At 47.9% G+C, this 27,466-nt stretch overlaps 1 protein-coding gene across 5 annotated transcripts in view; it reads right to left on the reverse strand.

Moving 5' to 3' along the window:
• Nucleotides 1-27,466, reverse strand: part of PLXNA4 (plexin A4) — a 405,534-nt gene that overhangs the window by 368,394 nt on the left and 9,674 nt on the right. For all 5 annotated transcript variants that reach the window (XM_068670106.1, XM_068670107.1, XM_068670108.1 and 2 more), the window contains exon 2: nucleotides 9,204-10,467. In XM_068670106.1, the coding sequence (XP_068526207.1) occupies nucleotides 9,204-10,382 (1,179 nt within the window). In that variant the 5' untranslated portion in view covers nucleotides 10,383-10,467. The remainder of the gene's footprint in view (nucleotides 1-9,203; nucleotides 10,468-27,466) is intronic.

Consider the following 27,466-nt stretch of genomic DNA (forward strand, 5'->3'; position numbering starts at 1 on the left):
ACAGCGCTGGATAAATTAAACAACAACGCTGCTTTGCATGCAGGCGACACCTTCTCCCAGAGCCGCCTAAAAGCATTAATTAAGCCTCGCTGTGGTCCTGCAAAGGTAAGCTAAGTGTTGTAATGAACAACATGTATCTGTTGTTGCTCTTCAGCATGGGGAAATTGCTGGGTTGGGTAGGAGAGACCCCAGCATGCTCACCAAATAACGGAGAGTCGAAGGCTGCGCGTGTGTATCAGGGAGAACCGCCTTGTCTCTGGTCCTATACTCTGGTGGAAAACAGATGTAAATAAGCCTGGTTCTCATTTTAAACAACAAAATACATCGTGCAGGCACCGGACAAGAAAAATCTCCCACTTGCTGCCTCTATCTGTGCAGATCTGGGGAGCTGAGGAATTCAGAGCACTTGTGTCAGCCACGTATAAATTCACTCAAGCCATTAACTCCAAACTCTTTTTTTTTTTTTTTTTTGCAGCTGAAAGCAGGCCTGTGCGGCGGACGGCCCTCAAAAGCAGGGACACCATGACAATTACAGCCCTGTGTTTCTTGGCGCGGGATCCCGACCAATAGCCCTGACCCACTGATGAGTGCTGGGTCATTCCCTCATTAGGAGCAGCGCGTTTTTTATTATTCCCTTCTGCACGCTGCCTTGCTCGGCCTCTCCCACTCCCTGTCTGTGGCTGAATGCGCGCCTGGCTAATATTGCTTGTTTACAGGATAAATCAGCTGAACAAATCCCATTATATTTTGGACCAGTGACAATGACGGGGTAATGACATTGAAACAGGGTAAATACGATGTTGTTCCTACTGATCTAATGTCACCCACATGCTGTATCAGCTATGCCAGCTCCAATACTGCATGGAGGAAACAGAGGTCTCTCTGTTTGTCCGCGGCATTACCACTTAAATCTCTGGGTATCCTGTGCTTCAAGTACTTCTGTAACTACTCTAAGTATTATCTCCACAGAATCTGCACCATAAAGCAGAAAACACTAGGGATGAAACAGTGTCTTGTCCCTAAATTTAAGCAACTGGGTGCTGGTGGCACAGGGCAGGGTTTAGGTCTTATGGGTTTCATGGCTATTTTATAAAGCACGTACACATCACAGCAGCAGAGCCAGAACAGCTTTTGTTATTCAGCTCCACGTCCCCATGGTCTCAGTCCCAGAGGTCTCCAAGTTGAAACCTCACTGAAAGCTCTGGCACCCCATGTCCTCGCTGGATGCTGGTAACGATGCAACGTGTCACACACACACAAACATCACTGTGCATGCTCAGGTGGGATCAATGTGAGAGCGTTTGCTACCTCCAGAATAAAGATGCGATAAAGGTTTGCACTTCAGCAAGCACAGTGAGGCCACACTGCTCCACTTCCTAACATTTACCTCCGCAAAGGAGTAGAGCTGAAGAGACGGATGGTTCATAGGTAGATGCGAGCATGACACCCAGCTCCATCCCGGATTTGGGCATATTTATCCAGCCAGGTCTGCGCCGGCCCTAAAAACACTGTGTTTGGTCCCAAAGTTGTTTTAACATCACCCAGAGTCTGCCTATGCCACTGCAGCACGGCCACGCAGATGCCACACTGGGAGCATCTCAGGCAGAAATATGGTCAGAGGAGACCTGGACACGTCTCTGTATGGACAACACTCTTTCCTGTCCCCATCATCATATCTTGTCCCCATTTTTTTTTAGTGGCTACTCCCAGCATCTCTATTAATGCTGCCTGATGTAATGCAGACGCATGCTTCTGTGCAATTCAGGTAAACGCGGTTATTTCTGGGGCAAAAATAATGCCCTGTGCCATGTGTGTGCTGGAATATAAAATAAATGCAGACGTGTGCATCGGACTGTTCCCAGAGGCTAAACATCTTCACTGATTCCCCAAGTACGAAGACAGACCCTGCACTGTTTTTCACCCCAACAACTCTACTCACATCAGGCCAGTGAGAAGGGGTCTGTGCAGGATTTGGGCTGGAAAGCAACGCTGAATCCAGCATACCCGTGACCCCCTCCTCAACAGAATGGTTATTGTACAAACCCCAGCTGCCCCCAGTCCGGAGGTGCTTTAAATAGCATCAGGCTCATGCAGGGAGACGCAGTCACTTTGCTTCTGGCTCTTTGCAGGATTTTTCTGAGTTTTGCTTGATGCTTTTTTTTTTTTTTCTTATTTTTTTTTCCCCAAATGTTGCGTAAGCATTCCCCTTGGCCTGGGAGGCAATCTCCTGGTGAGGCAATATGAGGTCAGGTTTGTGAAATAGCTGATCAGCCGGCGCGGAAGCGAACGCGAGGAGATCATATGGAGCCCTCTGAGAACGCGAGGCTGAGCCACGTGTGACCGCGGGGCTCGACCGCAGAAGAAAACAGCCCGGGTCGCTGGCAGGGGAAGCGGCAAAGATGGGTTCCCAAAAATAAAGGCAATCGAGGAGCACAAAGCAGATGGCCCAGGCGGCGATGTGGAAGCTGGCACCTCGCTCTCCTGCAGAAGCATCTACCTGGAGGCCAGCGGAGGATGCTGAGAGATGCTGAGAGATGATGCTGAGCCACAGAGGCAGAGCCGGCGCGGTCCGGAGATGGGACTGATGGCTGGGGGAGGGAGCCGAGCCTGAAATATCTCAGACACAACAGCGAGTCAGCAGCCTTGGGCCCTGCTCCGTCTTCAATGAACATTTTGTGTGAGCAGGGTCAAGCAGACGCGAGGAGCCAGGAGGGAACAGCGCAGCGCGCACGGGTTTGGCACCCGGCCACTTAAAGGCAGAGGATTTCCTCGTATGTTTGGGAAGGAAATAGACAGCTTCACGGAAGCTTTATTCAAAGCTTGATTTTTTTTTTTATTGCAGCACAAACCATGAACATTTTGGAAGGAGAGGTTGCAGGGAGGGGATGTGATAAGACAATTAATGACAGGCAGTGTTATTTCTGATCTGGAGGTATCCTTTCAAGGACAGGTGTTTAATACTGAGGAGCACACTTAATGCCTTAAATGCAATCATCCTCTCGGTGCAATTAGGGCCTGGTTTACAGCCCTTAAGTGCAAGCTTCAGTTTATCTAGGTGCTTAAGAGTTTTTGTTTTTCTCTCCCCTGGGGCCGCTGAAGCCATTTCTCCTGCCTGGAGTGCAGAGCACTCTGCAGAGGCAGGGACGTGTCCTTATCCCCACTGGCAGAAAGCAGAGAGGTGGCACTTGGGAGGAAGGACTGCAGCCAAGGAAAAAATGAAGATGAACCCATGCGGTGCCTAAGGAGCCCCTGAAAATGAGTTTTCATCAGGTTAATTTATGCACACCCACCTAAATGCTGATCATGGCATTTTAAGGATATCCAGAGGTCAGGATGTTACCAGCAGCTACACCCAGGCTGAACTGGGATGAGGATACTGGAAAAGTCCCAGTGCTCACCCCGAGCTACCCAGCTGCATCTACGTACACCGACTGGAAAACCAGGAGGGTTTCACTCCTGCAACTCCGTTATGTCTCAGCCATCGTGTCCCTGGCACACCACGAACGCTGGGCTTGCTCGTCAATGAATTAGCGCTAATTAACGAGCCTGCCTGGTCACATCGCAGTGGAAGAGGTGGGGAGCCTTTCCTAATTCCGGTTACAGAGGGGCCAGGACCTTGCTCAGAGCAGTGGAGATTTGAACTTGGTTGCTCTCCATTAGCCTGAGGAGCACGGCCTCAGATGTCTCTGGTCACTTCCACCACTGACAACAATCACGAGAAATACCAGCCACATCACTGGAGCGAGCTCCCCGCTCTGCTTTCGCCTGAGCTGCCTCACGTAGCAAGATAATATGACATTTCTCTCTATTAAAGTGTCTTTCACCCCAGAGCACGGCCGGCTTTCTAGGAGAGACAACAGTCAGGCCGTGAAGGGATGGAGAAAGGGAAAGGAGGAGGGTTCAGGGGGGAGATTTGCAAATTGCAGAGCTCAGCTGCAGAAATCCTAAGCCAGCACCCTACCCCTTGTCCAAGTGACATCCCCAATAAAACCCTCCATCCACTCAGGCTCCCAGCGCTGGCAGAGGACGCTGGTCATCTCTTCTCGAAGCGCTGGGCCCAGCAAGTCCCTCCAGCACACGCTGCACACACACGCTGCCATCCAACACAAACTGATGTGACCAATTATACAAATAGAGAGCTGGCAGGCGCAGCCTGTTTGCTCCGTCTCAGCGGCTCCAGTGAGCATTCCCAGAGAGGCATTTCCCTATTTCTGAGGCTACTGCTTCTGCACAGGCTGCTCCCTGTCACTTTTTCCAGGATTCCTGCTTCTTTACAGAGGAAGAAGAGGAAAACACCATTAAAAGTTGGCCAAAAAGTGCTCCTCAACTGACTACGAGCCCTTTGGATCAGGAACATAACCCTGTGTGATTTGGGCTAAAGGAGCGCCTGCAAAGCTTTTATGTGTGGTATATCCAGTCGAGATGAACAAAAGTCCCTATTGTACAAGCATGAGTGGCATTGACCTCGCAGAGATTCACTTTGGATAGCCCTGCTGGCAAGCAGCGGCGCTCGGAGGTCTCATGAAACCGATAGCTCGTTCCTGTGACTCTGAGTCATTCCCCAGGGAAAGCGGCAGGCTCATGCCATGGCCAGCCCCACCAGGAGAAACAAGCACACGCTGTGTGTGCAAAATGTCAAGGCAGCAGCACCGCGTGGACCACCTTCCCCATGCTCCTCTCCCTTAGGGCTAAGCAAACGTTAACATTCCTTTTTTTCCCCAACCTTTTCCTTCTAAGGGAAAATGTAGGGGGAGTGATAGAAAGAGATGATAATCCCTGCCTTTTGGTTGATAAAGTGATTTTATTTTTTCCTTTGAAAGAGCCTTCTTTTTCCAGCAACTCCATCCCATGTCCTTTTTAAATGACTCTGTTATGCTGTTCCCCATGATAGAGAGGAATGAAGTAACAAGGATGTGATTCCCTCTCCCTGCAACAGTTGGGAACATTGGGCACAACACTAGGATCCAGGAGTCCCTGAGCTGTAAATGAGCTGCAAGTCACGTTTTCCTGTGCCTTAGCTGCCCCTCCTGTAAAACAGGGGTAATGCTCTCCCCAGCTTGGTGTCTCAAAGTGCTCTGTCAGACCAGTGTGTTGCTGAAGAGGAAAATAATGACACACATTTTCTGTAGGAAAATTATGGCCACTCCATCATCAACAGCAGCCTCTCCAGGAGTCAAATTGTTCTTTATACCATACGCACTCGAGCTAGAAATGGCTCTTCCTGACCTGGTGGTGCAGAGCATGGATCAGTCTCATCATCTAGAATGGGCAGGGGGAAAGAGGGAAGCAGGAAGGAGTAGGAGAGCAGAGTCCACGTCAGGAACAGACATACGGAGGAGATGCAGACCTCTCAGGGATCCAGGCAGTGGTAACCACAAGGATATTTTGGAAAGCTGCTGATTTAAATGTGGCTTGAAGCATCAGAAGGGGAAGCCTTCATGGCTGAGTTCCTTGTCAGACAATGACTTGAGTCCCAAATGCCCCACCTCGCCTGCCCTCTGTTAGCAAAGCGTTGGAAAAATATTGCCCAGCTCTTTGCACAACGCCTTTTGTTAGCTGGTCAGCTTCAAAAAAAAACATTTCTGCTCTCTCCCACCTGACAACGCTGCCATGAAAAACAGGAAGAGATTGAATACAGTAATTTAAGCAGTCAAACTCCATTTCCTGCCAAAAGGAAAAGAAAATACCGGCGAAAGGCAGAAACCAGGCGATAGTTGGGGACAGACAATTTGATTATCTTGGGCAGATATTTGCACTGTGTATCCGGTAAGAGCTGCAGCGGTGGAGGTGACACCTTTTCATTTCAGGGACTGCAGTCTGTTAGGCTGCAGAGCGGCGGGTGATGCTGGGAGGCAGATCAGGCTGGCGAGGAGGCTGGGACCTCCCCAGGTTACAGCCCTGGGTTGCAACCAGCTCCTAAGCCAGCAGTTGGTCCCTTCAGTTCATCCCTTCCCCCAGAAATGGTCCCTTCACACCTCCATTCTTCCTCCCAAACTGCCTTTTTTATGTTTCTAAACAAATTCAGCATTTCCATCAATGGTTAGTTATAAAGTTTACGATATGCATTCGAACCCCAATCTTCTTTACCCAACATAAAGATTGTTTTCTGCCTTTATAAGCATTTTTTCCCTCTAGACCAGCCCTTCCTTCTGCAAACACTTTGAGAATCTGTACAGCCTTGCTCCATAGACTGATGCACCACACTACACCGCAAAATTGGTTGCATTTTGGTGGCACACAACACTTTTGGTAGATAGTCAAAGGGAACAGAAGTGCTTTCTGGGGCTACATAAGTAGTAATGGCTTCAGTATCAGGAAAGGAGATTTAGAGTAGATGTGAGGGAAAGCTCCCTAGCAGCAAAGACAGATCATGTAGGGAGAGAGGGGAGCCTCCACCGCTGGAGGTTAAGAACAGGTGAGACAAACATCTGTCAGAAATGTTATAAGTAAGGCAGAAGGGCAAACCAGATGACCTCATAGGACTCTTTTTTTTTTTTCCCCAGCTTCATTTTTCTCTGGTTATATGAATTTCTAAGCATTTGGGGTCAAGTGTGCTGTTTAAATATAAGCTATTATCCTGCATTTGCAAGGTACAGGCAGAGAGGAAAACCAGAGGTATTACCTGAAACTATTCATCACCTTGGTGAACATCACCAATTTGCAAATCAACTGCCCAGACATAAAAATCCATCTATTTTTCCTGATCTATGCTGAAGATTAAGAGGAGGACAGCTGTAGCAGAGGGATAGGAGAGGAACGAGCATCAAGGATTGTCTGTTCACCTCTGGTTTTTCACAGGTCAGGCCTGACCGTGAATCAAGATGTGAGGACAGTGATGAGCCCAGCTCCATAATCCACAGTCTTAGGGTTAGTATCTCAGAGAAGGGCTGGAATATGTCCTCTAAGAGTATTTCTCTGTGATGCTCAGTGGAGGTATCCCACAGTTTCTTTCTACCCATCTGCTCCCTGCCCAGTGTACGAGCTGTAACTATTCACGTGCAGGATTTTGGCTGCTGGAAGCAGGGCAGCAGAACTGAACTTCAGGTTCACAGGCAGGTTGAGCCTGCACCAGCAGAGACACATTTGATATCTACAGAAAAAAAAAAAAAAAAAAAAAAAAAAAAACAGGAAAAATCACACTGGTAGCTTTGTAATTGGTTTTATAGCTGCTGCAAATCCATGTTCTAAAAGGCAGAGCAGCAGTACTGGTGGCTGGCTAGCAAGCAGGACATCAGCAAAGAAGACGAGGTCCTCACGGACATATGCCCAGGCTCCAAAATACTTCTCCAACCACCAAATATTTTCCAAGCTTAGCGGCTGGACTCTGCAATCCTTACAGCAGCCAAGCCACTAATACCTCGTCCCTCGGGCAGCACAGCTGATCTCAAGCAGGGCTTGCCAGCAGCTCTAAGTAGACTCATTTAAGGATAGCACAGCCCATTTAGTTACCTTTTCAGACCCTTGTTTTTTTCTCCAAGGATCTCCAGGCTCCTTTTCCAGCTGTGAGGAATTAGTATCTCTGATTCACAGTCACAAAGATGCTCTTACAGTTTTCCCTACTGTGTCACTCAGTCCCTGATTCCTTGTCCTCTCCCCAGTATCTGCAGCGCTGTCCCTCCAAATTCAGCCTGATGTATCCAGGATTCACCCCAAGAGACAGAGGAAAGCTGTTGGCCCTTTTTCCTCTTTCTAAAGCCACAGAAGCCACGTGATTGATGGGTTTCAAAATTCTCGATTTGACAGGTCCTGTGTTGCAAGCATTAGCATGGAGCATGAGCAGAGCAGATTTACAAATACAAGGAGAGGCTTAAGAGCCCAGGAAAGTGACTCCAGTGGGAAGCTCCCAGCCTAAATCTAAAGGCAGTTTTTTGAATGTGCAGCAGCCCTGAGGCTAAACACAAATAAATAAATAAATAATAATCAAAGCTGGATCCGGGCACAAGACTTTCTCCCTGTGCAATGCTGCACAGGGAGTTTCACTACTGGCACAGGCCTAGACAGCAGAAATCCCACTAAAATTAACGGGTTTGTCCCTCTGCACCTTCAGTGTAGGAGTGTGAGAGCACTGCAGTGTTGTGCAATGACGCTGAGGGTGCTGGTACAGAGAGGAATTAGGACAGGGTAAGGCAGAATCGATCTCCCTGCAATGAAATTTCCATCTGCCTTCCTCTTAGCGTGTCCTTGTCCTATAAAGGAGCAACAGCAGGGATCCCCCAGCAAAGAATGCTTGAGTACAAAGGACAGCATGAGTGATCCTGTATCCCAAGCCCTGACTCTGCCATGAGATGATTTGGGCAGGAAAGCGCCCTGGTGTTTCTCCATATTCCCTTTGCTCAGTCTTAAACTTGCCTCTTACTTGAAAGAGCTAATTAAGGAAGGAAATCAAAGCCCAGAGAGGCGGTTAGTGCAGCAGCCGGGGTGCAGTGCCGGCTATAATGCTGATTTCTGCGCATGGTATCAAAGCCAGCCGCATACTGCCAGGGCTGAGGCAGATTTCCGCAATGACACTTCACTGAACTGGCGGAATAAACCAAGACAATTTCGTAAGACCATTTGTAGGTCAGGTAGACCAACCTCTTCCCCAGACCTGCACTTCAATCTTGCAGCATTTAATCCTTGATCTGTAGCCAGGCCTTAATTTTTCAGTGCACAGACACCACAGAGCTGGCTAGAAACAGGAAGACGAGGGACTTTGATGGTTAATGACCAGCACTCCTCAGACACAGAAGAAATGAAGCCCTGGCTTCACAAAGCTCCCGGAACAAATCCTGCTCCAACTCTAGCCCAGAGAGATAAAATTCCACCATCAGACACAGAAACCAGCACAAGCAGCCGACTTTATCTAAGTACTGTTTTGGTTTAGGCTTGAGCCAAAACTGCAGAAGGAAACATGATTTCACCCCTGATGAATTGCACAGTGAAATAACAACAACAGACCAATTCCTCCTAAAGATTTTAAGGTCCCTTGGCATAATCTATAAAAAACATAAGATTGCTGGGAAGGTCGGAAAGTGATACATTCCCCAGCTCTTCCATGGCAAACTAAGTCATGGAGCGGTTAAAGTAGGTGGTGTGGTGAGCCAGAGGCAGAACCAGGACTGGGACAAGGCAGCTTCAGTTCCTCGCTCTAGCCACTGAGCCACACTTTAAGCTCTGTGAGCACATGAGGAGGTTAAACTCAGGTGGGTAGAGGCTTGACTTACCGCACTGCTACAGGGAATATCCTTGACTTTGAGCCAGGCCAGATCTAACGTCCCCTCTCCCCTGTAGCAGGACTGCAGCCTGTCCTTGATGCGATCGTTGATCTTTTTCAGGACAAAGATGCAAAGAGCAGACTCATCCAAGGACTTCATCTTCCTTTTCTGCCCCTTGGAGAAGACTGTGAAGAGGATATCATCCTCAGGGCCTACACCCAAAGACCTCGCCAAAATGGCTCCAGCCTTGGACAAGTAGGCCGCCTGGAGCAACCGGTACTCGACCCCGTTCTTCTCACAACCAATGGGCACCTCGACATAGGAGTTAAAAGCTGTGTCCTCCTTGCACAAACGGACCAGCTTAGAGGTATAGACCTGCTCCTTTGTGGTGGAGCCGGGTGGTGAGATCATCTCAGGCTGCAGAGTTAGGAAATAGACAAAGTTTCCGCTGCTGAAGCCATAGATGTAGTAGATATCAAAGTCAGGTATGATGGTAAAGGTGTCTGAGGGGATTTTAATCATGGAGGCCACAAACTCATCGTGGAAAACGTATGCAAACATCCCATCTGCCTCAGAGTTCTTGGTCAGCTTTCTGCTGGAAATAGTGGGGAAATACTCAGGCTTGCCATCCACAGCAGTGGCAATGAACAACTTGTCATCCATGTTGCTGTACGAAACGATGACTCCAAAAACAGAGCCGCTCTCGTTGACACCGGAGAGGTAATGCTCCTTCTTGTGGAAGGGCTCGCCCAGCTTGAAGAGGTCATCCAGCCTCAAAAGCTTACAAATGCCCTGGTAAAGGCTCCCACAGGCTATCAATCGATTCTCCTTGTAGTCTATGAGGAGCATTTTGTTGATGTTGTTAGTGGGTGTCAAGGGTTCGTTGCAGGTTTGGACTATCCTGGGAGGATAACACTTGGGATTATCTTCATCGGGACCAGTCTGGTGGGTCACCAGGACCTTCAGGTCACTGGAGAGTTTGTAGATCCTGTTGACAGCTCCCAGGTAAATGTGCCCAGTTCTTTCATCAACAACCAAGTGGTTGAAGTTCCCCTCCGCTTGGTCTCCAGTGAAAGTGATGAAGGGCCTTTTTGGGAGGGGTGGCTGCTGCCTACCAAGAGGCGACACCGTGGCAGATAACAGGAGGTGAGAAATCAGGCAAGTCCACTTCCACATGGCTGGTGACATGTTTAGAAAGATTTGTATTCCCAAAGGAACAAAGACTGAAAGCTGTAAGTGTCTTCAAAACACCAATTCCCTGGCAGATTTTGTCCTACAAGCAAAGAGAAAAGAAAACAAAAGTACGTTACTATGGAGTATTCCTTCCTCCTCCCTCCTTCACAACCATGCCATCATCAGAGCATATTTAATTGCTAATCCTCCTTTTCTCGTCTCTGAGCTCTCTACTTACAGCCAGCACAAAGGGAGCCCTCCTGAAAGAAAAGATGCTGGTAGAAAGAGCAGAAATCACATAGCAGAATAACAAATCAGTGCCCTCTTAACCTCTGCTACACACACGTGTGCCCCATGGTGCAGCACAAGAATTCACTGGAAGCCAGAGCAGTGCAGAAGGCTAATGGTAGAATCATCAAGCAACATTACTGTTTGCACTGCCAACTTTGACCCAGTTGTGTATTTGCTAAGACAGGGTGGGAGAAGGATTATTCTCCTGCTCTTCTGGATGAGGGACTGAATTCTGGAGAAGGTCAGGGACCTGCCTACAGGGACAAGTCCAGATGGATGCTGAGCTCTTTTGCAGCTCTTCAAGTTTGCCAGGAAGAAACCAGCTCTGGCCTGACATTAGCATCCTTTCAGGGAGACGCTGGTTCAGAGCAGGCCTGTTTGAACAGGCTCTCTGTGGCTACCAGATCAAAGCTGCCACATGCCAGACCAGCTTGGAGTACAGATGTAGGAGCTGCGGTTTGCCAGCCTTCAGAGCCACATCTACGAAGGGCACACAGCCAAGCACAAAGCAAACTGAGCACCAGGTCCCCTCCCTCCCTTGGGCCATCACCACAAGACTGCTCTTCACCCACTGCACAGCCAAGACCACATTGTCCAAAAAACAGAGAGTTCCGCTGGGCAATTTGGAGGAGGGAGAATAAAGGGGCTGCCTAATTATTAGCACTAATAAAGTCTAAAGGCTTTATTATTAGCAATAATAAAGTCTAAAGGAGCTTTCTTGCACCACTCCGTCTCTTAAAATCTCCCAGGTTTTAACTGGGGTGGTGAAAGCTACATGGACTTCGAACAACTGCTCTAATTTGGTGAGTGTATCACCAACACCCCATCCTTGTGCTGTGGAAATACATCTTCCCATTCAAGAAATCCACCTGCTCCCTGTTCCTCCTCCTCCTTTTCACAGTTGCTTCTGTACTGAGAGAAGGTTTGGCCTTGTATGGCCCCACAGAGCACCTGGAGGATGGAGTCCTGCCACCTTGGGTCCTGCCAGCCAAGCTCTTTGCTAAGTGCTGACTGCACAACCCTTGTTACAGGTGGCCAGGCTAAAGCACATGGGTCTTCCCTCCCTCCCTTTTTAACATTCATATCAGAATTGCACAGAATTCTTCTTGCTTTTTAAAAGAAAACAAGTCAACCCCCAGCCTCAGAGATCGTTGTGATTTGGGTGCACTTCTGCAGGCCAGTGTCCTCCCATTTCTCACAGAGAGCTTTTGCTGAAAACAGGGGTGTAACTTGCTGAGCAAAGGTGACGACAGCAAGCCCTGTGCAAGGAGGAGACAAGGGAAAATCACTGTTTGCAAATCCCAGCAGGGAGGAAGGGGTGGTAGTGACACGGTTCTGGCATTCACAGCTCTTTCAAATCTGTGCAACTCTGCCAGCGCCAGCGGAACTGAAAATTTTACTTCAAGGAATAACAAAGGGAATAAATCCTATCTTCTTTTGACCTGCAGACTGATTAGATCTGATAGTGGAAAGGGTAAGTCTGGGCTTCCAGAGTATCCACCACTTTCATGCCACCCCAAATATTTCAAAGTTCTCACAGGAGGCAGAATTTCAAAGCAGCTGTGTGATCACCTTCACCTCCCACTGCCCTCCCTACCACAGCAGCCGCAGGCACTGGATAGATGACAGCCAAAGGTCATTTCACATTTACTTTAGGCATGTTTATCCTGCTCTGCTTTGCCTTCCTGGTCAAGCAAATATTTAATAAAATCAAGCTTATACTGCAGAGTTCGCAAGACTGTCTTGCGAGCTGGAGAGGATTTGCTCTACAGGAATACGCAGGCCAGTCACGTAGGTTTTTAATAACCTTTATTATGATAGATAGAACAGTGATGGGTTGAGCTCTCCTACACAAGCATTCCTCTTTCAAAAGAGGCCATCCTTGAGAGAGCGGCAGAAGAGGGAAGCTGTCCCTGTTTGAGTCCTGTGTTCAGAAACATCACGTGGCGACCCTGAACACCAGCTCCCTTCACTTATGACTTATGATCCATATTTCTAAGAGACACTGGTTTGATCAGGCACTAGGCAGGTCTAGGAAGAAATTATTGTTTTGAAGTACAAAAAAGATAGCTATTTTACCCCTCTATTTTACCGTATTTTGCTCTTCTTAGCCCTGCAGAGTCAGCACAGCTGCAGGACAGGGAAATGGGAACTGCCGTGACCCCGAGACTGAAGAGGCAACCAAAAACCCCTCTTCTGCAACAGGAGCTGTCTGCCCAAAGATTGTTACAGAGCCCAAAAACTGAGTTATACCAACAGGAGGAAATGTCCCCTTTAAAATAGGCCATCAACTCAAGAGGAGATGCACTCCAGATGTGAAATCTTTGAGGCCCAACCAAGTGAGAATTGTGACCCACTTTGAGATCTGTCTGTCACTTATAGGGGGAGAGGGAGGTGGGGGAAAACTTCCTCCAGGTAATGACAGCAAATTTGGGCTGGAAACTAGAGTGACCCCAGGAAGGTTAGGTGAGGAATCCCTTTTGCAGCAGACAAGGAGACTTTGAAAATAGCGAATCTCCAGGGGAAAAATTTATTCACCTGAAGCTGGAAAAGCCTAGACATTTTACCAGCACTGATAGTCACCAAGCAAGCCCAGAAGCAGCCTTTCAGAAGGAAGGAGGGGGCCTGGGGCTATCTTACCATCTTCCACCAGCAGTCTGAGTGACCTTAGGAGGAAGGTTTTTCTCTTTGAACACTTCTGGAGTTTCCCTTCTCACCCGTCTGCTCACTTTTTTATTCCTGCCTCCTGGAGTCCCAGTCGGTACTTGGGCCTCTCAGGGCTATCATTTATAATTTGGCTTAATTATTAAATAACAGCAGAGGGCAGAGGCAAGGAGGATTGGTTGTTTAGCCTGCAGAATAGAGCAGGGTTTGCACTAGTCCTTAGAGGATGCACCAGTAAGAAGGGGGTTTTATGCATGCGTCTTTTTATTGCTCACATTTGGATAGTGGGAAATCACAGCAGCTGGGAAGACAAATAATGCAGTGCCGTAGACATACCCAGTCTTTTAAGCTGCTCAGTCGTCAACGGTCTAATTAAGTTATAAGAAAAATAAACAAAAGGCCAAACTGAGCAGGCAGTGAGGTTTGGCTTAGGCTCTGATGTGGGCATTCCCAAAATAAACCAAACCACCTCCCCACACTGACCACATTCCCTCTCCTCCCCCCCCCACGAAACGTGGCCAGCAGAGATGCCACGACCCAGTGCAGGGCTCCCATGTGAGACCAGACTGTCCCTCTGAGCAGAGCTACGTGGCTCCTGCCACAGCAGTCTCTTCAGCAACACATTCAAGGTCCCTGGAAAGGTCACACAGCTTCTACAGCCCCAGGGATGTGTAGCAAATGATGTTTTGGTAGAAAACAGCCCTTCTTTTTCTCCATCTATCAGGAACGGCTGCCCCTCTGCTCTGCTGGACTCTTCACATGCAGCAGCTGTGCTGAGGGGATGCAACAGGCCATAACAATGCCCTACAAGTTTTATTTTGAGGTTGGGTCTCCCAGGTGAATATCTTCATCTCCCCACTGCATGAAAGAGCAGAGAAATTTCCTCCTTCTTTATGTCTTGGGAAGTGATGCTACACAACCTTAATGACATTCAGCAGTCCTTAAGGAAAATACCATTCGTTTATCCAGAAGAGGAGCTACACCAGGTCTGAACCTAGATTGGACATGAAGGTGGCACAGAGGAAGCCTCCTCCCAAATCCATCTGGTTCAGACAAGGCTCCATCCATGCTCAGCACCAGGTATATCAGAGGATGTTTTCTGAGTCAGCTCTCCCAAAAAGTCTCACACCACCCTCCTGCATGTAGAACTAGGGTCTCCACTCTATGGCTTGCAAATGACACATTTCCCATAAGACTCCTTGTTTTTGCACAGTTTGGTTTAAAAACTTGTTTCTTCCTCAAGGACAGCAAGTTATGGTGCCACCCTACAGCACTGTTACCTGATTGCCGCTGTTGACCATTTCCAGCAAAAGTTGGAGACCAGTGAGTAAGAGAACACAGGTTGGTCTTGCTCTGACCCCTGCAAATGATCCCAAGACTCTATGACATGCAACCCTATGGGCCCTGGACAAGAAAAAAATGGGTGCAAAAAATCCTAAGGGAAAGAAACTTTCCTAGCTTCTTTGAAATCAACTGGTGGTTGTTATTAGATAGGAAAGCTAGAGGGTGCTGAATGTATCCTCAAAACCTAGCCAGTTTTAAGGGGAGAAAGTCAAAAAGGACTATGTGCTATGTCTGAGGAAGTAGGAATAAAGCAGGAGTAAAGAGAACACAAAGGACTGGTCTGTGCAGTGAGAGAGAGACAGACTTGGGTAGAAGAATATATGGAGAAGGGAAAGAGAGAGGTGGGACATTTGGTTCTGATGTCAATCTCATAAAAGCCACGCTCACATCCCTCTATTAGAGACCACCACAAATTCACCCCACTGCAATGACAGCTCCAAAGGGGAACGTGTCCCTGGGTGCTGATGGGAGACAGCAGCATCTCACCGTTTGGTTCACACACACACAAGCCTCCTGCCACCAGAGGTGGCAGACAGATCCAAATCAGCAGGTCCCCTGCCATCAGTGCCTTCTGCAGCAGGGACACCACAAGGTCAGCAGCACCATTTCCTGAGAAAAGCCACACATGAGAGCCTGGCTGCAAAGAGCCATGGAAGAAAAACTACTCTGGGTCCAGCTCCAGCCAGGGACTCAGAGCGAAACACACATTTAAACCTAGAAAAGGACAAAACCAGGCCCAAAAACAGCTCCAGGAGGGGAACAAATCCACCACCCCCTCCTGCAGAGCAGGTCCAGCACCACCCCAGGGTCCCAGCACATGGTGGAGCAGGCTCAGATGGACCCCAATGGGTTCTTCACCAGGGAGCACCTAGTTAGGAGGAAGCCAAGAGCACCCAGGGCAATGCCAAGAGCACAGGCTCAGCGGTTAATGAAGCCCAGCATTAATCAGGCAGCACACTCCTCTGTTTGCTTTTGCTCTGCTCAGGCACAGCTATTCATTTGCTGGGACACGGGAGGCCACGCACAGATGCTGACAAGGCAGACGTCCAGCCATGGAGCCAGCACACAGCAATTCAGCACCAAGTGCAGCTACACAATCCCTTTAATCTCAGCTAAAGATTTTTTTTTTTTTTCCTGGCTTCCTTTAATAAACCCTGATTACCATGGATAGGCGCTTTTCTTTGGGAGCCGGCATGGCAAGAAAACCCATACAGACACATTGTCGACAACTCCCCCGACAAAGGCCGGCTTCTAACTTCAGCTAAATCCTTTCTCCCTGAACTTACAACCTGTCTGATGCCTTTTTGCAAAGCAGAAGCAAGTCTCTCTTTGAGGGCACCCAGCACCAGAGCATCTTTTCTTTGGAGCTCACCACAATGAACAGATCCCAGCACAAGCTGCAGCTTGTCCCAAATAGAGAGATTAATTTCAGCAACGGGTTGTTTGCAAGGCACTTAAGCCCCAGCGACACAACGTGGCATTCACTCATCACACAGATTATTCCATTCAGGCACTCGGAGGGTGCCCATCACCTTGTTACCTGTGCATCTGCCAGGAGCGTATTAAGGGAGAGGATTAACATTTGCCATGAGTGGGACTTTTATTCCTTTCTTCCTGATTCACCGTCTGAGAAAACTGCATGTGGATGCTGTTTCTCCCTGCGTTTCAGACTTGGTTTCCTACCAGCAAAATCAGGTCAGAGCTGCGCTCCTTTGTGCTTGGAAGGGAGACGGGAGAGGCTTGTAATGATTACTTGGTTCCTCCAGGAATTTACTTACACAGAGACTCGAGTGAAAGAACACAAATAGTCGGTGCCACAGAATCAAGAATGGAGTTTTGAGGTCATGGAAATGACCTACAAATCCAGAGACCGGGGTTAAACTCTGTTTTCTGGAGCAGCCTTGCCTGTGAGTCTCCGTGGGTGAGTTCCCCCCTCCACAATGCAGGTTACTATTTCCCAATCTCCCAAAATTATTCTGAGGACATCTATTAAAAATATTACTTATCACAGCACTGGGTAACACCCCAAACCATCAAAGAATTGTAGGAAAAGCACACCATGTCACAACAGTGCCTTACTTTGTTGATCCCAGTCTGAGGAACATCTTTATTACAATGGATAGGTCCAAAGCACCAAGAAAAGTGGCGAAAGCCAAAATGCAGAGTGACAGGTTAATTTCTGCTTCAAATTCTCATTCTTCTCCCCTGAGAAAGCCACCCTACACTCCTGGAGTTCTGCTTGCCCCACTACAAAACGTTTTTCTACTGTATTTCACTGAGGTGCAGCTCTCACAGGGATGGCAATGGCCAAGAAATTAAATGCCACTTGCAGTTCAGAAGACCCCAATCGGATTGTGACTTTAGACACAAAGAGCAATAACCACAGCCCCTGCCCCTAAAGGCATGATGCATATGGAAAAGCAAATGAACTGGGTTTTATCCCAGCAGGTTTTCCCGGCTGGTGTATCAAGTACAGCATCATAGGACAGCCATGAAGAAAATGACATCGTCTTCCTCACAGGCTGCACCTACACTTGCAAATTCCCTTTAAGGCCTCAGGGGCTCTGAAAAGTGCTCAAATGAAGCCTTAGAATTTTCTGGACCTAGTCCAGAAGTGACCCCTAAAACCTTGCACAAGGGGCTCTGACCTCAGGTTCTCCCCTGAGCCAGCAGGCAGCTATTTTGTTTTTGGCAGAGGCTGCAGAACACAGTTTCTGTTGCATTGAATGCCAGTGGGTGGATGTTTCCCCCTGCTTTGCAATCTTAGGAAGATCTGTGAGACACAATTCCTCTCTCTCAGGCTGAAGTCTTGTAATTAGCACTGTATAAATCCATGAAGAGCCAAATCTCATAAGACAGAGACCATACTTCAGCTGTCTCCTGAAAGCCTGGCACAGAGAACAACTCCAAATTCACAGTGACTTTGTGATCCCTGGCTATTTCTCTCTCTAGATCTACATGAGGCACCAGCAAGGATAAAACATGGGGCTTGCAGGAAAAACAAAACCTTTAAACCTTGATCTGCTGCTTGCTGGAGCACCGAGATCTATATTTGGAGCTGCAGAAACCACTTGCAAAGAAGCCAGGAGAGAATCCCCAATCTTCAAAGCCTGCGATTTTACTACATATTCAAAAGGCAGCTGGAGCAGAGCAGCCTGAGAAGCATAGGGTAAAAGCAGTAGGATGGGAAAAATCAAAAATGATACCATGATGGGGAATAAAGCTTGGAAATTAAGCGGGACAAAGATCCAGTGTATTTGCTGGGTAGGATCAGGCTTTCTGCAAACAGGACGAGCCTCAATAACCAGTTACCTGTGCTTGATGGCTCAGAGATGCTCACTCGTATAATGACTGCAAAATTGCCCAGCTTAAAATGATTAATGCAGAGCAAGGGTACTCGCCGAGATCCAGGATCCTCTGGAGTAAGGAACATCAATCCTGCAAAAAACCTTACGCTCAGAAATAGGCTGAACACACAGCAGGAGCAGGAACAGAAAGAAAATGCCATTAACGGTCCTGTATTGCTGGGAAGGAACAGAGAGAGGGACGGTGATTTCTCTTCAGTGACACAGGGTTTGCAGCACAGGCAAGAACAGAAACTCCCGTAATGCTTTATTCAGCATAAAATTTCCTCCTTTCATTCTGTGGCAGGTATCCAAACTGTTTTGGAGCCCCAGCCACTGGCCGTGGAGAGGGTCAGTGGAAAGAAAGATCTGAGGCAGCAAATCCTTCAGCCTCATCTTCCCACGTGAAAGGCTAAGGACAGGGATTAGTGAGTACAGTCCCATAAAGCAGGGGTGGCCGGACCATCTCACATCTCAGCCAGCTCCTGAGTCCAGCACACACATTATCACTAGCGGGAAGAAGCAGTGCTGACTGGCATTTTCCCTTCCGATCCTAAATAAAAGCTTTGGTTTACTGAAGCCATTAGCGATATTTTTATGGTGACGTCCGTACTGGGGATCATGGAAAAAAATATTGGACTCCTTGTTTCATACTAATTCTGGCCAAATTCTGAAATGCTTCTGGGTAAGTCTTAATGCCCCCATGAAGCTCCTGGGCAGACACATGCCATTCATTTTATCACTCTGCCTTTAACGTGACAGCTCTTCCACCATCTGTTCTGTCCTTCAGCCCCTGAGCAGGTCACATGAGGGACAGTCTTCTTCCACGTTTCTGTAACACCTAGGGCAATTAGGTCCCAAACTCATTAGTTCATAACCTCATGAATCAAAGAATGGTTTGGATTGGAAGAAACCTTAAATGTGATCTCATCCCAGCCCCTGCCATGGCAGGGACACCTCCCACCAGCCCAGGCTGCCCCCAGCCCCATCCAGCCTGGCCTTGGGCACCCCCAGGGATGGGGCAGCCACAGCTCCTCTGGGAAACTTGTGTGTGTAAAGTCTTTACTCCATTCCACTTAAAAGTATCCTATTTTTTTTTCTGGCCCTGTGGGCTTGAAAAGAGGTTGTTAAGAGATCTCAGAAGTCTGCCTGCTCCATATTTCTGCCCCAAAGTTCACCTTCTCCAAATTCCAGGTGTCTTCTGAGATTGCTACAAAACATAACTTCATCTTTACAAATGGAAAACTACAGTGGGAAATAGACATTTTCTGAACAATATTAACCTACTGCATGCTTTACTTGGTCCTCCTTAGCAAAAGTAATAAAAACTACATTAAAATTGTTTATAAATTGCAACTGTACTGCCATAAGAGAACTTCTTGTTAAGTTCTAAGCAAAGCACTGCTCAGTGCAGCTTCTGTGTTCAAAGATTCCCCCTGAGAAAAAAATATCTGAGATGAGCCTAAACGAGAGATGTCCTTTCAGAGGACTTCCCCTCAGAGTGTTTTGGCTAAAACCTTCCATCCCCACTTGACTTGGAGCTTTTTGAGATGTCACCCGATCCAGAAGGCAAACAAAGTGGCAAGGCTCTGATGGAGAGCCCAATGCTTGCTCTAGCAGAGACCTCCAGCTGAGACACAATTTCAAGCCCAGCAGCAGCAAGGGGGATTGACTACTTGTTCTGCTGATAGCTGTAATGAGGCGGTGTGGACACGACCCTGATAAGCAGCAGCTTTGTGATCATTTGGGGGGGAAAAAAATGAAGAAAAAAAAAAAGAAAAAACAGCAGTTACACATCCATCCCTGAAGTCAGTACCACCACAGTCCCATAAAACCTCATTTTACAGGCTGGGAAGAAGACAAAAGAAGACCACAAGCAGCTCTTTCAGCAGAGAATCAATAGCACAACTCCTCCTCTTCCAAATTAATAACTACAACAACAATAATAACACGAGCAAACTATTTCAAACTTGTCCATAATTTTCTCTTCCAGTGACTTTTTTCACTGCAAGGCAGAGGACAAGCTAGCTGCTGCCAAGACATACATAGGCCAATGGGAAGTTATTCTTAGAGCCCTGCCCAGCTGTTGCTGCAGGATAACCAGCTCCTAATTACGCCTCGAGATATCACTGAGCTAGACAGGGCACCTATGACCGGGATCTGATCTAGGCAAGAGACAGGATTGTGTTAATACAGGCCAAAAAAAAAAAGATAATCACATTGCTCTGTTTGTTAACAGGAAGATTAGAAGAGATCTGATGTCGTATACATAAACCCAGGCTGCGTTTGCAAGGGGATACACAAATGTGTCCTGTACAGCATGCAGGCATTTATTTTTGCACAGAATTAGACGATTTCTCTACACCCAGTTCAGGGCAGGTATGCATACATAATTACCCCAGGCATTAACAGCAACACCTATAGCTCAGGTTGCCTGCCATGTTCTATAGCAGGACTCAGATTTAAGGTCCTCATTACCTTGACAGACATTAACCGCTCAGTGGACAATTTCCCCAGCTCGGTGTCTGCCTCGGGCTAACATCTCTGGAGGAAGTTGCATTCACAATTGCTTGGGCAATTCTGAGAACTAAATTAGGAGAAAAGTTTTTGCAAGTTAACAATATTTTTGTGTGTGTTTGGCCTTGGTTATATTCTTTCCACTGTCTTACAGGAAAGATTCCTTGCTTTGGAGCAGGTAATAATAATTGGGAGAGTCCTCTCCTGCTGTCAAGGGGATCTTCTGGATATGCCTGAAAGTGTCTGAATTTGACCAGGTTACAGCACCTAATAATTGGTAAGTCACAGGTAGAGGATTTGCCCTTGCCACTGCTCCCAGGATGGATCAGATGGCGCTTGGGCTATCACCACAGGATGAGTAAAACATGCCCAACATTGGGGATGAAGGGACTAAGCAGGTTTTCCCTACACTTATTCCCTGTGTCAGCTGGAGGCTGCTGTGGTGCTAAGCACTGCAGCAAAGGAAAACTCTTCTGTGCTCCCTGATGGAGTTATGCTGCAGCTCAGCTTAATTAACCCAACTGGCAAGCACAAGAGGAGGAGGCTCTGACACAAGGAAGGGAAGGCTGGAAGTGGAGGAGGGAGAAAAAAAAAAAAAAACTGGGTAGAGACAATTTAGTAAAAGGGATATGAGAAGAGACTGGGACACGTGGGCAGATTGCAGATTTGCAAGTTCTGTAAGAACTAAAACATTCCCTCTGCATGAATAGTGCATTGATCCCACAGCTCCTGACTCTCCTGATTCCCCTGAGATGGGCTTCCTCCAGCTACTGACACATCTGAGGTCAAATCAGTTATACAAGATTAAAGTTCGGGGGAGAAAACTCCATTTTTGGCTTGCTCGTGAGCTTGGAAAACATGTATTAAAACAAGAGGTGCAACTGCAAGGAGGAGAAAGAGGGGGTGAAAAAGAGCAGGTAATTGCTGAACTTTAGAAACAAGCAATATTCCAAAATGCACAGAATATTCCTGAGCCCTTCTACGTGTGTTTAGAAGAGGCTGCATGAGCAAAGGACAATCCTATCTCCTTCCAACTCCTTCTCAACACCAATATTTAACGCCAAGCCTAGAAGGTGTTACCAAATCATGAGACTTCGCAGAATCAGGAGCAGCAGCTCTCACTTACAGACTATATCTGAGTATGTTAAAACCACCCGAACCTTGGGAGGAGCAGGTGGTGCAGACCCTGATGCCGTGACCTTGCTGCTATTTTGCCATCCTGTCGTACATCACCCTAGCACATCACACCTTGTCCTGAAGGACCATTTCATCCCCGCTCGGTAAAATAACACATCGCTGCTTGCAAAAATAACCAAATAATCCTACAAATATCCAAACCCTATCTCCAAAAATTTCCATCCAGAAACACCCCAAGGAGACAGAGGTCCAGGGAGCAGAGGGCTTGGCCAAGGTGACACAGAGTCAGCACGGATGAGCCAGGCCCACAGCCCATGTGTTCAACCCCCAGCTCACTGCCACAAAGACACAACAGTTATTCCGCAGAGCCATGTGTGCAGCACCAGGGGAACCTCCTTTATAGCTGATTTTCTCAATTATTTTCTCCTCCGGTGCAGTTTTTTAGAAGCACGCGCATGCCCTAATGGCTCCGGAGTGGTAAATTCCCATCAGTCTTAAACCCATCCGCTCTGCAAGCACTTTGCCAGCCTCAGCAGAATGGGTGCATTACACGCTCAAGTGTCATTGTTGAAGTTGCTTTAAATAGTCCGGTGGTCACTGTACTCAGCCATGTGTCTGCACGGACGCGGCCAGGGCGTCCTGAAATGATACAGGCTGCTGGCACCCAGCCTGCGGAGCTGGTGGGAGGCAGGGAGGAGGTGTCTGATCAATCCCCTCTGCTGCTAAAGCTCTCTGCAATCTATACGGGTGCATCCCTGCAGGGACAGACACCGGGAGGAGACACTGCCAGGCAGCCACCAGCAATGGCACTCGGTAGGCAGCTTGCTGCTGGTGCAAAACACAGCTGCAAAAAGCAAATTCTCTCTTTCCCCTCCCATAAATATCTTCTCTGGGCCAGGCTCTTGGACACGGATGGAAGGTGCAGATGCTCTGCACTTTGCAGGATCCTTCACTTAGCACGATGCTATCAGCAGATCAACAAGTCACCCCAGAGCAGCCACGAGGAGGACGATTCAATTGTTTCAGCTGTTTGCACAGCCTCCCAATTGCAGATGCATCGCCACAAAGCATCAGCTCTATAAGGATGGGTGTTACAGAGAAAACCCAGCACCACAAACGATCCTACGAGCTCTTTCATTCTGCAAAAGATAGTTTAGGGGGTTGCAATAACCACCGGTTTCAGATCTAGATCATAACTACCCAGAAGAAAGTTCCTTGTTTGCTCAGTCAGCTGTGAGCAAAATGTCACCCCAAACTCTAATTTAATCCAGATCCAAACACCATCTGCTTTAGCCTTGTCTGCTCACGCACGGTCTAAAGGCACCTGTGTCGGAGGCATTGGGGAGGTGGGGGTGCGGGAAGGTCATCTCTGCTGGTGAAATCCTGGGCGTTAGCAATGGAGGTCTTGGTAATAGGATGCAAGACACGGAGAAACACTGCAGAGCAGATGCGCAGGTGCTGAAAGATCAAGAGCCACTGAGGACTGCTCTCCACATGCCCTTCTGCTCCCCACAGGGCATCGCAATGCAAGCCTGCACTGAGCTCCCTCTGCTCCTCCCGCTCTAGGACAGAGGGAGATCCAACATAAGGGCCAACAGCTGCGCTTTGAGCAATGCACAAATCCTAAATACTGTCAAAAGCATGCAAGCCCATGCCCGGGAACCCCTGCCTTTTTTGGGATGTGGACAAAACCGCTCCGATTCAGGAGCATCATCTGGGCTGCAGCCCTGGCTCCTGCGGGGCTGGGACACACAGCCTGGGGCCGGCAGGGAGGCTCGGGTGGCTGCAGATGGGTTTTCATGACATGAGACAAGCTCTCCAACGGGAAGCTGGGCTCAAATTTGCCCCGGTTTCAAAAGTTGTAGCCTGTAAATCTTTTGCTCGCATTAGGGAGGGAGGGAAATGCAGTTTGCATTGCTGGCGGTGGGGTTAGGCTGAATGCAGCTTTGGTTCGCAATGGGTGCTGCTGAGCTTATTAGGATGGGCCTGGGGAGCACATCTGGGTGCCACCTGTGGGTTTATTTGCTTTTTTTTTTTTTTTTTAACTTACTAAAACAAAAGTGAAACACTTAGGATGGACAGGGACTCCTCCAAAAAGCAGCAAGCCCACCTAAAACCCCTTTGCCAGATGGACCCTTGTGAGGTCAGTGCTAGCAAACACAGCCAGGCAACGCAGGAGATGCCTGGAGCAAATCAGGCTCCAAATCCATGGCCATGGCTCAATATTATGGGCCCATCACACCCTGTTGTGTGCTCTGCAGGTAGGAAATCCCCATCAGCTGCCTGCACGGGGAGCCCACACCTTGAAGCTGCGGTCCTGCCCGATGCCAGAGGGCTGGGATAAAAAATTGTAGCGGTGTCCACAGGTGCAAAAAATGCTCTCGCAATTCAATGGGTTATGAATAACAAAATATTTCTGCTCTGTGGCCATCTGCATGCCATCCACCCCCACAAATCCGACACATTCCTCCTGCAGCTACAATACTCGTTTTGGGAAGAAAATTCCCTCTTTTCTCTGCCTTCAAATCATGCACGAAGGTAGCACTCAACAGCCAGTTTCAGTGGTAGGACCCATGCAGACTAACATTGTGCCAAGCACCACGACCTCAGAACAGAGGTTTTTCTACAGAGGTGCCAGAAATAATACAAATAAACTCTTCTTCTCTCCTTGGCTTTATATCTACAGCTCCCACACATCACTACCAGCGGGGCTTTAAAACTAAAACAGACTGGGTCTACGTGGCTTGAATTTAGCCTGGAAATTTATCTCTTCTGCTGAAAGCTCTGTGTTTGCTTGATCTTCCTGCCTTCCAAGTTCTACAAGTGCCACATGTTGCACAGCTGGATTCCTGACAGAGAAAGAAAACAGGAGGGAAGAGAGAACAGATTAATATATATATATATATATACACGCATGAACGCAATGGCCAAGGTTTTCAAAAGTCACCTGCGAACTTCAGCAAAGTACCTTCAAATAACTCCAAGGGACCTATGTGTGGGAAACAGAGCTCTTGAGTTTCCAAAAAATCTGCTCTCCATGGGCAGAAGAGGAAGGAAAAGGACCTGGGGCTCTGAAGGATTCGCTGCTCTGAAGATGTTCCTGACCAGCTCTTGCAGGAAAGGATGTGCAGAGAAGTTTGTGTCGGGGAAGGCTGCGGATAAGGCAGCCAGGAGAAAGGATAGATGTGTGCAGCAATGAGGGAAACACTGACTGCTAATTCTCAAGCTTGCTGGGGTGTGACTATTAAAATATTAACGTGTTTGTCCAGTTCCAGGAGAATTTGTTCACCCTCAGCAGCCGTAAGAGGGGAATACCCCCAGGCTCCAGTAAAACTGATGGACTCGCACAGGCGTGGGCAGCACAGGCCCGGAGTGCCAAGTGAACTATAAAGCAAGGAAAGCTGAAGGGAGGAAAGCTTGATCATCTGAACCAAGATTTAGAAAACAAAAATCAAAAAAAAACCAACAAAAAAGTAACCCCACCACGGGAGAAAATGAAGAAAATATTATTTCCTGCGAAATGAAGTATTGCACTCCTTCTGCAACAGGAGGGGGGAAAAAAAATCAAAAACAAAGCAAACGAGAGACTCAGTTCATAAATACAGGAGAAGGTCAGCTTCCTCCTCACCAATAACTCAGTCCCACAGGAATCGAGCATGATATTTGATATAGGGCAGACATTTGATTCTTTCCTCTGTGTAGGAAGGCCGAGACATTCATCTCCCACCCTTCCATCCATGTTCCCCACCATGTAGCAGCATCACCGCGGGCAGGTTTGGGTCCCTTCTGCTGAGCACCCTGCTGCAGCAACAACATATTGCAGCTTAAAATCCACTCCCTCTTAACCCTGACCTGAGGCTTTGTCTTGTGTTTGGGACTAGGCAGTTGCTGTAATAGCCTTCTGCCTACAAGGAGACCTTGGAAGAGGCAAATTATGGGTGGCAAAGCAAGTTGCCCATTACAGGGAGATGCAGAAAGGCACAAACCCACACCTGGAGACCTTTTTGCTTATTATAAAATAAAGCTGCTTCTGCGTTACCAGGGAAGGAGAAGGAAAGATGGAAAGGGGAGAGAGGACAACCACGAAATGAAACTTATTCATGGACAGGACCGTGTTTTTCTCTTCCAAGTCACTATTACATCTCTCTGCATCATGCTGTAACTTTTGCAGATACCCATGAAATTTTCCTCCACACACACCCATACCTAAAAGGAGGGAAGGCAGAGCAGGTGAGCATCCCCTGAGCGACCCCTTTGCCATCAGGAGTGCCTGCACCGGGCCAGCACTTTCTGAAAAATATTGCAGTAACCCAGCTCACTGGGAGCCACGTTCCCAGACATTAAGACTTTTTCAGGGTCAAACCTTTTATTGCCAGTCCTGTGGTGGAGCAAAACCTCAAACTTTTTCCTTTCTTTTCTCTCCTCTCTACAAACTAGAAAAAAAAATATCCTTCCCCCTCCAGCACCTGACAGATTGCACAGAAATCAAGGGATGGTGAAGGAATAAGAACTGGACTTGTCCTAAACCCCCTCTCGCTCTGGCTGTGCAGCCAAACTCCTGCTCCAGAAACCTCATCCTGGACCTTCAAGACCTTTCCTAACAGTGGGCAGAATTGGCAGTGACCTGAGAAAAGCACCGAGTGACCAGAACAGCATTTTCTAAACATGTTTATTTTCCAAGTGTGTGTAAAAAAGTGTATGTTTTATACACATACTTATATATGTATGTGTGTAGTCTTACCTAAAGGAAAAAGGAATTTCAGCTTCGAGTGCAAATGAATGAGAGATTTGGACAGGTGCTGGCAGTGCGATGCCATGAAAAACCCAGATCTTATACACAGTCAAGACTTCTTCTCTAAAAATAATGCAAAAACAGACCCAATCATCAGGAAAAAGGGCGGTGCATGCAAAAAAAATGCCTTTTCTCTGGCTCATACTTAACGCACAGCGCACGTGCATGTGTATGAGCCTCGGCTGAGTCAAAGTCTGAGGGCTGCCTGGTGTCAGCCACGGACTGTGCCAACGACAGCAGTTTCTGACAGCCTTTAATCACACCACTTACAGCCTCTGGAGCAGGGGGCGGGCGAGGGAGGAGGCGAGTGCTTCTCCTGTGGGGTGAAGCCATCCCACGTCCTTGCCAAAATGTGTTGCTTTCACCCGCTGATGGGTTCGTAATTACAGCCCGCGCTGGGACGCGTTATCCTGAGGGGTAACAGAGGGCGCAGATGGAAGAAAAACCTGAGGTTTGGGGGAGAAAAAAAATAAAAAAGAGGGGGTCCCATGGGTGGAAGGATGTGGGGATGCATGAGGGTGGGCCAGGTGGTGGCTTGGGGGACTCAACCCTACCGTGCATCAGGGCATCTCTGGGGGTTCAACACTGCAAACACCCCAAATGTTTGGAAGCAACTGGGAGGTAAGGAGTTATCTCTATTTCTATGCAAAATAGGGAAAAAAAAGTGAGAAATATGAACAGACAGGCGGTCACACCAAGAATGTGCAAGCCCAGCTACCCACCTGTACCTCGGTTCCCCAGCACAAACATAGGAAATAATTTCTACCAGGTCTCACAGATGCTGGAGAGTTCAGCTGGGCTTGTGAAGATGCTAAAAAATCCCCAGCTTAGTCCAGATTTGGAAAGCTTTGGGAAGAGTTTTGCAGTGCACCGTGTTCTGATTATTTACTTCTTTGTGCTAAGGAGACACCTACTTCACACACCGCCTCCTGGAGAGGCGGAAAAATCAGGCACGTAAAATAAGAAGGAAATGGAAATCGACTTGATAGCTCCTTTCCCTTCCTAATGGG

Source organism: Anas acuta, chromosome 1 (assembly GCF_963932015.1).
Source record: "Anas acuta chromosome 1, bAnaAcu1.1, whole genome shotgun sequence".
Classification (NCBI taxonomy): Eukaryota; Metazoa; Chordata; class Aves; order Anseriformes; family Anatidae; genus Anas; species Anas acuta.